At 46.9% G+C, this 11,779-nt stretch overlaps 1 protein-coding gene across 1 annotated transcript in view; it reads right to left on the bottom strand.

Moving 5' to 3' along the window:
• Nucleotides 1-11,062: 11,062 nt before the first annotated feature.
• FAM110C (family with sequence similarity 110 member C) overlaps nucleotides 11,063-11,779 on the bottom strand; it is a 1,005-nt gene continuing 288 nt past the window's right edge. The window contains exon 2 of the mRNA XM_007469261.1: nucleotides 11,063-11,773. Coding sequence (XP_007469323.1) covers nucleotides 11,063-11,773 — 711 coding nt within the window. The remainder of the gene's footprint in view (nucleotides 11,774-11,779) is intronic.

Here is an 11,779-nt window from a genome sequence, read left to right as displayed (position 1 = left end):
TCATAAATATTTAGACAAATTATTGAGTGATAAATATATATTGAATCATTAGGGGACTAATATGATGAGAATAATAATAACTATTCAGTGTCTCCTCTGCATAAGTGCCTTTAAAAACATTCTTCACCCTCTAAACTGCCCGTTTACCTTTTAATAAAAAGGAAACTGAGAGACGGTTTACTGCTCTCCAAGTTGCTCTAGAGGCACTTGCCTTCTACAAGCCTCTGTTTCAATGAGCTCCCACTCTACTGTATGGACAGCTCACGTTCGCTCTTTCAGAGCTCAGAGTTTAATCTCTCCGGCAGATGCATTTTTATTAGAAAACGTTCCTTGGAAAAGGCCCTGTAGCTCTCTGACAGGGTTCCTGACATCATGGACCACTGCGGGTTTACTACGCTGACCACATAAGTACATCCCGTGACCAGGGTTAGTATTGGGTGAGCGATCCTGAGGATGCTGGCAGAGTGGGTGCAACGACTTCCTGTGGCCTTCAGGTCTGAGTTCACTCAGCCCGGAGGCAACAGGAAAAGGTGACTCAGGCTTCCTTCTGCCTCTACCTGCCTGGGGAAAGTGTTGACTGTCGGCTTTGTGCCGTAGCTTTAAAGCGCACTCGAGACTTAGTGCATATCTTGCTTTTCTCTTTTACTATTGCTGAAAAAACTTCACAAACCAAAAGACGCGCCGAAGTTCCCAGGACTTCAGAGTGACTTGAAAGGAGTTCGTGCCCCTCCTTTTACAACTGTGGCCATTTCTCATTTACCTAAAAGTCTCTGGGTAGCCCCTGCAACAATCATGGTTCTGCCAGGCTTCGCTGAGGCGATCCAGAAGGGCCTGAGCTTCTTATCTGGCGCTGGAATTCTGTGATGTACATGAGGTGGATGCACTCTGGATTCGCAACGCTTGTTCGTGGAGCTTGTGGTGCCGCAGGTGGGCCGTCACCCAGTTTGGCATTCTGCCTCACTGTCCCAAGCTCTTGTGGCACAGCTTGCTTTGCTCCCCCCTCCGATTTTCTCTTTATTTAAGACTCTGTTTCCAAGGCACATGCCATCTCATGTAAAATGACCAACATACCCTACACCGTGAGAGCCTGTCCCGTAGCGTGGACATGTGCACGCCGCCCTGAGCCTCTCAGCGCGTGAGACGTTGGGGCGGCGTCGCCACCCTCGCCGGAGCCGCTCGGCGGCCGGAAATGGGGGCAGGGCAGTCAGGTAATGCGGGAGTGGCGGCTCGGATCAGAATCCTGCTTAGGTTTTGATCTGTTGAATCAGTCTGCGCCCTTGAGAAGTTACGAAATTCTCCAAGCATTCTGGCGCTCGTTTACTTTTTAAAAGAGAGCGTATGGCTGCTTTTGGAACCAGGCAGCTTTAGGTTCATACTCCCTTCTCCAGCGCATTGGTTCTCTGACCCGAGCAGGCTCTGCGTCTCTTCACACCTCAGCTACCTCACAGGTTAAAATGGTGATGCTGATAGACTGGCGTGAGACCGCGGTGGAATAACCAAGGCGAGTGCTTCGTGCCCCTCCTGCTGCAGGTGCCCAGGGCATGCGGCCTCGCTCCTGGGCCGTGCTGACCAGCTTCCTCCGGGGAGCTGTAGGCGCTCCAGGAGCAGGGCTACCGCCAGAGAAGCACCTAACCCTCCTTCGTCCTCACCACATGACCTTCCCCACCAGACAGGAAACACTCTACCTAAGCCGCCCTAATTTAAGGCAAGAGTGAAAATGCCAAACCCCTAACGCCGCGAACTTCGGGTTCTCATGAGCTCACAGTAGTTTTGGCATTAATTTCCTCAGAGTGGGAATTGAAGTGAAATCGAGAACTTGGCATGGAGACGTGTGTTAATCAAGGTGCCCTCTTAGGGTGTCCCATCTTCCCAGCTGGCTGGGAACTGAAGATTCTCCGAGGACACCAGGAAGCTCCCGGCAAACAGGGACAGCTGGTTTGCCCTGCTCACGTTCAGCAACCAGGCAGGGCTGGGAAGGAGCCTGGACAGACGCAGGGGCGTCCACCTGCTGGAGGCTGGGGCAGTGGTACACGAGTCCTAACATCCCTTCCAGCTTTGAGGGTCTGTGGTCCCGGGTCCCTGCCCACCTCAGCAGATGCTGCACGGACATCCTCTCTGGTGCCTGACTCACACCCGCAAGAGCTCTCTACTGGCACTTCGCATGCACCCCTTTCCGGACTGCGGGTGCTGCAGTCCTGACTGCCAAGCAGAGCAGGCCCAGCCTGCACCCAGCTGTTTACCTCCAAGGGCATGTCCTCGACACAGCCTCAGAGGTCACCAGAGGAAACACCGCCCCTTCGTGAGAGCGGGCCTGCTCTGCCCTCTGGCAGTCACCACTTCTTTGCTGTCTTGACTTTTTATTCTATTTGAAGAGAGGACTTCCTCTAAGAGCCAGGAAAGCCACACAGTCCTTCATCAACAACGTTCTGACTGGATCCAGACCAAGCCCCGAGGCCCCATTTGGAATGTGTTCTGCTTTTTATTCAGTTTAGACTTCACGTGAATTTGAAGGGTGAAGGGCCTCCAGGGATTAAAATAAAGCATTCGTAACTTGCATGTTTTATTTCCCAGTAGCTTGACTCTTTTTATATGATTTGGACTTTGGGTTCCATTTATGGTTCAGACACACTGGCCAATAAATAAAAACTACAAAACGAAGGGTCCTATTGAAATCCGCGAGTCTGGCTCAGGGCGCCGCTCACTTCTGCCAGCTCTACTTTACTCCGCTTTATCCCCTCCCCCACCTGCCATCTGCGTGTTTCCCACGTCTATCATCTAACTGCCGGCCTATCTATCCTTTACTGAGTATCCGACCTTCCTCCTAGAACACACGCCGCCCATGGCAGGGCGCCTGCGGTACCTGGCTCCTCAATACATGAACGTGGGTGAATCTGCTTCCTGTCATCAGTGGGTTGTCCTTGATTATAGCCACTACTGCTCAGGACCATGAGTGTTTCAACAGCAGGGTATGCATTTAGTGGATACCGTAATTTCCATTCTGGCACTTGTAGTAAGAGTCCTACTTAAGCTCAAAATTGAGTATCCCACAGGGTATATACTAAAGCCAAGGTTCCGGTCTTTCCATATCTGTTTCTGTGGCTCGGGTTCTCACTTTCTAAAGACATCAATATTCTGTTTTGACTTAGAGATGAATAGTTATCAATGGCTTAATACATTCTCCCCTTCAGAAAGCATTTCAATTTTAATGACAATTTTCAAGGAGATAACACAAAGATGACAATTGTAGGATTGGGGACACTGTAGCAGAGAAAATATTACTGGATAGGAGCGCACTGCCTGGTGTTTCTGTATTTTCTCCCCATGAACTGCTCCTACTTCCACGACCAGTTATAAGCTCCTGGTTGAGAATTTGCCTTCCTTCTTGTTCGGTATTTCCAACCTGGAACATTTAACTATTATATAAATTAATTTATCTCATCACAGAAAACGCAAGCAAAGTTGAAACCTCTAACCGCTGTGCATCACTTCATTGCTTCCGTCTTATCGAATTTTCGAAAAGGGAAACAGAAAGGTGAGAACTCACGTTTACCTGAAGGAAGGCAATGACAGCGGCTGTTGGATCCTGTGATGGAAGCCACATAGCACGATGTCTGGACAGTTCTGAACAGTTACAATCAGAGGGTTTCTACAGTCCCCGGGGGCTTGTCCATGGTCTTCGTGGAAATACAGGGTAAACTATTCTCCTCAAGAATCCTGTCTTTGGATGCTTGTGTGGATTTGTGCATAAGCCACTGCAGGACTGAAAAAGAAGCTGGCCTGGCTCAGCCAGATCAGCAGTTTAGAGACTGGACTTCCCCACTGGCTCAGGCCTACATCTCTAGTACCAGCAGGTACAGAGAGCAAACCTGCTGTACGTAGAGTTTGCCTTCACCAAGGAGTTAACTAACGGGAAAGGTTACAAACTATACTCTCATTTTTATCTTTGGACCCAGTTTACAATGATAATATTAATAAACCATGAGGAAAAGAAATTTAAACAAAAGACTGATGAAACAAAGAAAACCAACGTGCTAAATATTCAAACTGTTTTTATTGCATTCCATCTCCAGGGAGAACTGGAGAATTCAGACACCACATGGCTCTCCTGGGTCAAGTTTTAGAACGCGCTCCTCATTTCTACTGATAATCTGCTGAGATGATATTAGGAAAAAAAGGGAGAAAGCCAAAGATTTGAGTAATTATAATAAGCATATACTCTTGCTTCAGTTTTTTCACATTGTACAAATTCATAAAGTAATACTAAAAATGATAAAAAATACTTTATTTCTTTGATACAGAATATACAATATTGCACTCATGTCGCAAGTAGTGTGCAGAAAAAATGAACTCTATTCAGAAACAGCCATAACGATTGCCTGGGCCTGATATTTTACAGAATCACCAACTACAGCACTGCACCCTTAACCCACTGAAAAGGGCAACGTTTGATAAATCCTTCTTTGTATTCCAGTGTCAGTGACCAGCAGTTTAGAAACTATATGCATCAGTATATAGTGAGGAAACTTTCCAGTTACATAAATACCTTTCACTCTGAGGCACTGCTGATCTGTACCCATGCATTAATGAAATAGATACTATCAAGATATTTTCCATGCTGTATCAATCATTTTTTCTCTCCATGGTGCTTAATCATATTATCTGAGAAACTATTCTTTTGTGAACAAAAGAAACTATTTTGCAGCAATAGTGAAAAGCAATTACAAGCTTTTTCATTCAGATTGAGCTACACAGTTTGATTTTCTCAAAGTCACTCAGCAAATTGGGGTAATTCAGTTAGGAAAGGACCTCTGGCCTCCAACCACACACTCGGGCCCAGAGCTTAGGCATGGATCTGAACGGATCCATGAGCGTTAACCCATCCTGCTGGGGTGTGGGGATACCCTGTTCCTGACAGCTCCTTCCAGGAGTCACCTCCACTGAAGTGCAAATGCTTCTCAAAGACCTTGGTGCTTTTAAATGGTAACCAATTTGTTTTTCTCTTTTTCATCTATTACATGGATGGTGGAGTCCGCACCATTTTGATCTCAGATAAATCTGAGCTAGGTTTCGGTTCATCCTATTCTGACAATAGAAAGGCACATAACAATTTTACTTAAAGCCATTATTCACATACAAAATTAATGGAACCTGTAAACAAGGGAACTGCATATATGAAAAGGTCCTTTAAAGAAAACTCCTCTCATCTTTGACATTATCTTTTAAACTAAGTGTAATCCAGTGAACAGCAAAACAGCAGCATTTTTCAAAAAAACAACAGGGAAAAATTTCTTAGAGCAGGGAATCTTTGTCTTTCTAGAGACTACACTGACAGAGGTACATCCATCAGCCAACAGAGCCTCCCCAAATGCGCATCTGTGTTTTACTTAAAAACAAATCCCTAGAGTACAGAGCACTTTATAGAGTAGTGAACACTCTGCTTACAGTCAAATTTGGAAATTCAATTAAACAACATACAAAAAGATAACCAAGGAGAGAATGATTTAAAATTATCCTGATAAAAACTAAAACCATACGAAGTGTAGGAAAACTATTTGAAGACCAATAACTATGTAAAAATAAATATTTAAGTAATTCAAGGACATATTCTCACAGTAAAACAGTTACAAAAATAGAATACAATATTAAACAAATATATGAATATATCAAAATTGGTTTATAAAATATTTTACCATTGAGAAACCTATTTCTCTTCCCTCCCGATTCTTCTAATAATTTTATTCTTGAAGGGACATATTTTGACAAAACATTGTAAGCTTTGACCAGGTGACAAATTTTCTTTGGGTTGTCATCATTGATACAAAATTCCTCTCAGAAGTTTCTGAATCTGAAATCTATTTACTCTGAGTGCCATGAGCTGGTTCAGATTTAGGGTCACAGTAACTCCTTACCGACACCCAGAGGCTAACCCTTGTCTCAAACACACCCTTTTCAGAGAAGGGTGAAGTGTTACCAAGTTTGGAATGATTGCCTTATAGGTGGGTGTGTGAATTAGACCAGAGAGCAGGGCACATCACATGTCATGAGTCCACGTTCTGTCTAAACCGAGGCTTTTTATCCTTTTGGAAGCTGGGAACAAGAGAACCATGGAGGCCCATTCTAAACGGTGCTGCAGAAGAGGACCACTGCTGTTGATCTGAAGGAAGGAAGCTCCAATATTCTTCTGCCAACCCTCAAGGAACTGTCCAGGTACAAGAAAAGGTTTCCTAGCAGTATTTCAGCTCTTTATCTTTGAATGGTACCTCTGCGTGTCTACAATCCAACAGGAGTGATGTTCACAGAATGACCTTGCAGCTCTCAAGTGGTTTTAAAAGTGCTTTCTGATTCATTTCATACGATGATCAGTTGCACAGTTTGGGAATTCACTGTAGTTTACGGTGCAGTGATGCTTAGAAATTGAGGCCTAAATGTGAGTGCAAGTGTGATGCTTAGAAACTGAGGCCTACATGTGAGTACGAGTGTGGTGCTTAGAAATTGAGGTCTACATGTGAGTGCAAGTGTGGTGCTTAGAAATTGAGGTCTACATGTGAGTATGCAAGTGTGGTGCTTAGAAATTGAGGCCTACATGTGAGTATGCAAGTGTGATGCTTAGAAATTGGGGCCTACATGTGAGTGCAAGTGTGAGCGTGTTTCCTCTTTGCTGGCCATAGTATTTGTGTAGAATGTAACTTCTTATGATCACAGAACTTTGATTCAAATGGTGCCAATCCATCCAATATGATTGAAGAAATAAATACCGTGGCATTCGTGTTTGCTTTTCACGCTCTCTGCTTTTTTTTCTTTTTAAAATTAATTTAGATATCATCAAAACGTATAATTGCACCTCTCTGTCAGCAAGCCACTCCAAAAGAGGCCCTTGAAAATATTTCCAAGCAGCTTTTCCCTCTTCTGCTGCTCTCTGGAAGCAAGGATAGGTCCACCTAACATAAGAAAATATCTTCCAGAGCTACAGATGTGTCATAACAGTTATAACTCAGCTAATTTCCAAGTTCTATGTTCCCATCTTCTCCATAGCACTTCAAACCTTCTGAAGTTGCTTAGGCTTCTTCAATGGTGTGCTTTATTCCTGGGAAAACAGCAATCATATGGACACCTGGGTACACTGGACAGGACCTGGCAGTGAGGATGGCCCTGGGGTCCCAATCAACCAGACGTACTTCAAGGAGTCCCCCCTGTCGGGAAGGCTTGCTTCCTGAGGAGTAAGGAAAAAGCTGTCAATCAACACCATTCTAGGCAAAAGTTATAAAGCCAAGCATTGAACTACAAAGTCTGGTCCCTGCAGTTTTTGGTTTTGTGATATTTTCTGCCTTTTAAACATCTGCTTTGCACATTTTAAATTTTGAAAAGAAGTCAGTAGCAAAAGCAGCTATCATCTGGTTTCTCTGCATCCATCTCCCTGCATGCCTTTTTCTGGGGCAATAAAGAAAAATTTCTTTGAATGTTGAGTGGTAAAGCCAGTGCCCACTAGCACAGAGCTGGACAACAGAACAGAACACAAAGCAAGCAGTACAAATAAATTTTTAGAGGCAAACAGATTCTTTGCTTTCAAACACAAACCTCTCTAAAAGGCCCAGGGGCTAGCCTGAAGAGAGAGTAGGTAGCCTTATTACAGCTCAAGCCACTAGTTTACCTAAAAGGCACTCTTAGTTGGTGACTACAGAGCTTCCCAGCTAGTCACAAAAGAAAGAAGCAGAAAGTCAGGAGTGTCCCAGTTTGTCTGCGGTATCTCCCCACCGGCATCTTTGCAGATGGTGAGACAGCTCTACCCCCTAGCCTTCAGCTGCCCCACATCTATCACAGAGAAATGTGAAGAGAGCTGGCAATGTCTGAGATTTTTGCCTTAAAACCGAACAATGTTTAGCCCTAATCAATTCAAAGGACAAGTTACCATTCTAACAATTTTAAAATCAGTAACATATATTTGTGCAAAAGATAGAAAAGCAGAAACCTAAATTTTGGCAGGCCTATCATTTTAATGAATTGAATGACAGGAAGATGATTAAACACCAGCAGACAGAAGAGCAGTTTTCAGGCATTATACACTGGGAAACAGAATACCAAAATTATCCACATGTAACTATCTGTCACTAATGGATCCCAGTGGGACTGCATGCAGATTGTACAAGTCATTCTCCAGCTCTGACATTCTCAGTTTTGGAAAGCAAATATTTTTACTCCATCGGGTAATAAATTTGTGAACCTTTTATTTAATCCTGGATGGGATATTTTTATTTTACTTTATAATATCTCTATCTAGCAAGGGGACAAAACCCTCCATATAAAATATTTCCTTTTTTCACTTAGAAAGCATATATTTGTTCATCTCAAATTTTCTGAATTTTCATGAGATCTTAAAATGAATCCGTACGGACTCCAACACAAATGTCCTGATAAACTAGAGAAAAATTACACCTTGGAGTCTTGCTTCCACAGCTTCCAGAAGTTATGGAATTAATCTCGGGCAAGTAATCCTGTGGGACAAGGTCAGCTGCATTTTGCTCAAGCTGCAGAAGGCCCTCCACCAGTGGAGGCGAAGGTCTAAGCGCTCTCCTGGCTCTTCCTCAGAGGGGGCTGCATGTCTGCGAATGGCAAGGTGAGGGGCCGTGATCACGGGCAGACATCGTCCCAGTCTCAGTGGAGCTGGAGGAGGGACACGCATTTCTTCCTCACAATTCTCCGAGCAGCCAGCCCTTAGGTGTCGCGGGTGGAAGTTCAAATAACCTGAGCTGTTTTGGGTCTAGGAAAGTGAATTTGTAGAGAAAATCTTTACAGTGCTGGTGACTGCCAATGACATCCGGAAAATTGGGCAGGTTCCGTGTCAATTCCATCTCCCTTCTCTGAGCAGTAACATGAAACAGCTCAGGATACAGGTGACACCCGTCCCCCACTTGAACAAACAGGGCTATGTAGGGGGGGAGAGGGTGAGTGAGCGGACCTCTGTTCTCCTGCAGAGGCTCATCCTCCTAAACCTGCGTCACTTTCCCTCTTGCCTCACCTACTTCTCTGTCATAAAAGTGAAAGTTCTTACAGGCTGACCCACCTTCTTAAGTCTTTCACAGACTCAGACCTAAAAGGGAAGGTTATTTGCAAAGTTACTTCATGGGCTGAATCCTGAGCTCCCTCTCAGGCTTTCACACTGGGGCACTGCGGGCGAGCGTGGGGCTGGGTCTCGATGGATCAGAGGAGAGTGCTTTTATTTCTTTGGTGTCAGGCTTTATTTTGGTGTGTTTGTGCACCACTGTGTTACTTCAGCACTATTTGCACCACCAATTTTACCTATACTCTTTGCATAAAATACAGTGCACTCTGGCCACCTGGAAGGAGCTTATTTGTAAGTTTACTTTTTACATACTACAATAGACGACAGTTTTTTTGTTTTCCTTTTCTGGGTTACAATCGTGCAACACAGACAACACAGATTACTGACTATGTGGAATCATAAAGCGTAGAGGTTGGAAAGCATCTGCTATCTGCCTTCGTTTTATGGACAATGGGAGCCTAAGCTAGACGTGCGGGAGTGGTTGCTACCAGAAGCACTCCCCACTCCCCACTGAGAGCTCCATCCTACACAACATCCCTCCGGGACATGCTGGCCCCTGCAGCTTCCTTCCTCCACATCAGGGTGTTCATGGCCAGCCCTAACCCTGGCCAGCATTCACTCGTATCAGTTCCCAACACAACCGGTGAAACGTATAAGTTAATGTGTGCTTTTAGTTTAAATTCTGACTGCCTATATACATTCCTTGGGGATTCAGGCTAGTGGAAATGCAATAATCCTCAATGAACTACAAGGGAGCACTTAAGTCATGACCGTTCTGAGTTCAAGAGAAACAATGAACTCCTCTGTTTTTGCGAATTGTCACAACCGTACCAAGACCATGGCCACTGGGGGAAGTTAGGCTTTTTCCAGGCCTCAGACACAGGTGAGCTGTGTGCATCATGTCTGTGGCAGACTCCGCACCACGCTGAAGACTGATACTGTGTGTTCAGTTAGTCATCTGACAGCAGAAAAAACACTTCCACCACGTGAATTTCACAAACACCTGTAGCAGGTTGTCACTGCAGGGTCAGAGAAAACAAGATGTTGCAATGTTTAAAATCTTGGCTCCCAAAGAGAACCCTGAAAAGGTACCTTCCCTTCTCTCTTCACCAGCCCCGGAAGTGCCCTCTCCACAGAGCTGACAGTGAGGGTAAGCATTCCTTAGTTCCTCAGGGAAAAAGAACTTCTTGCGATCAACCCTGAGCTGCTGACGTCCAAGGGGAAGAAATTTACCTCCCAAATTATCATCAGAGGCAAATAAAATACAGAATCACTGCCAAGCAGAACTCTAAGATGCTAGTTACGATCTCGTCCAGCTCCCAATTCAACAAACTGAAGCTCCTTCTTGTGAACTAAGCTGCTGCAGCTCCGCACGAAGGTCTCAAAACAATCTGAACAAACTTTAGCCAAATAAAGATCTCTGCAGCTAAATGAATGTCAAACTGCTGACAAGATCCTGTAGAGAAGTTCTCCCTCCCACTTGGGTAAAGGCCTCCAGGAAGTGCAGAGCCGTCCTTTCTGCCGGAGGGGAGATGGCAGCCCCACCCCAGGGCCACAGGCTGACAGGTCAACTCACATCAAAGCTCTGGATGCCCACAGGAACTGGGGCTCTCAGGCTATGTTCAAATCAGGATAACTGCTGAGGTGTAAAACCACTTCCTAACTGAGTATTTATAATCCCAATTTCTCCACGTTTCACAATAATAGACCAACTGGGATGGTGTTAGTGTGCACAATTACCTTTCCAGGCAGCCAGAAACCGCACACTCAAAAGAACTCCTGCAGGCCCTGCGGGGACCTGGCCTGGCGGCCCTTCTGCTCTTCAGCAGCGGCCACTCTGACGCAGGAGTCTCTGCGTCTCTATCGCTAGGGTCCCTCGCTACGTGAGAAGGCTGGATCTACCCGGCTCGGTCACTCCCCAAGCCCTCACAGGCACGCCACACACACACCCCTCCCGGCCTCTCTGGACGCAAACCTCGATCCGGGTCTCCCGGGGCGCAGCGGTCACGCCGGGCCCTGCAGCCCCTGGCCGGGGGTCTCCTTGGCCTTCTTACAGGTGTACAGCCACTTGATGATGCGGGCGTTCCTCTCGACCACCGAGGTGGTGCTGGGCACCTGCTCCGTGAGCTCTCCCTCCTGCAGCCCCTCGTCGCCGCTGCTGTGCCGGGAGAAGCCGCTTTCGGAGGTGGCGACGCTCACGCTGCGGACCTTGAGGGCGACGACGTCCGACCCGGCGGAGAAGTTCTCCCGCCCGAGCGCCTCCACCACCTCGGGCTCCAGGCCGCAGTACTGGAAGAAGGTGTCAAATTCGGCCAAGGACGCGGAGTAGCGCGAGCTGAGGTCGGACTGTGAGCGCTGCAGCCCCCGGTGTCTCGCCCCGAGCGGCTCCGGACCCCGGGGCGCAGCCGGAACTCTGGAGGGCGCCCTGACCGGCGGGGCGGGAGCCGGGGGCGCGGAGGGCCCTGGCACCGTGGGAGCCGCGACGGGGTCGGGCTCGGTCGGGGCGGCCTCCTGGGCCCCGGCCCCGCCCTCCTCTCCCACCCGGGACGTGCCGGGGGACCCCGGCGTCTTGTCCTTGCCCGGCCCCGGGAAGAATTTCTTCACCAGGCCTCCCCTGGGGCTGTCGGCTCCCGACCCTCGGACGAACTCGCATTTCTGTCGGTAGATAACCAGCGAGTCCGGCCTCAGCGGCTTCCGCGCTATGGCCCTGCGCGCCACCGG

Source organism: Lipotes vexillifer, unplaced genomic scaffold (assembly GCF_000442215.2).
Source record: "Lipotes vexillifer unplaced genomic scaffold, Lipotes_vexillifer_v1.1 scaffold356, whole genome shotgun sequence".
Lineage (NCBI taxonomy): Eukaryota > Metazoa > Chordata > Mammalia > Artiodactyla > Lipotidae > Lipotes > Lipotes vexillifer.
This window is presented reverse-complemented; position numbering and strand designations above follow the sequence as displayed.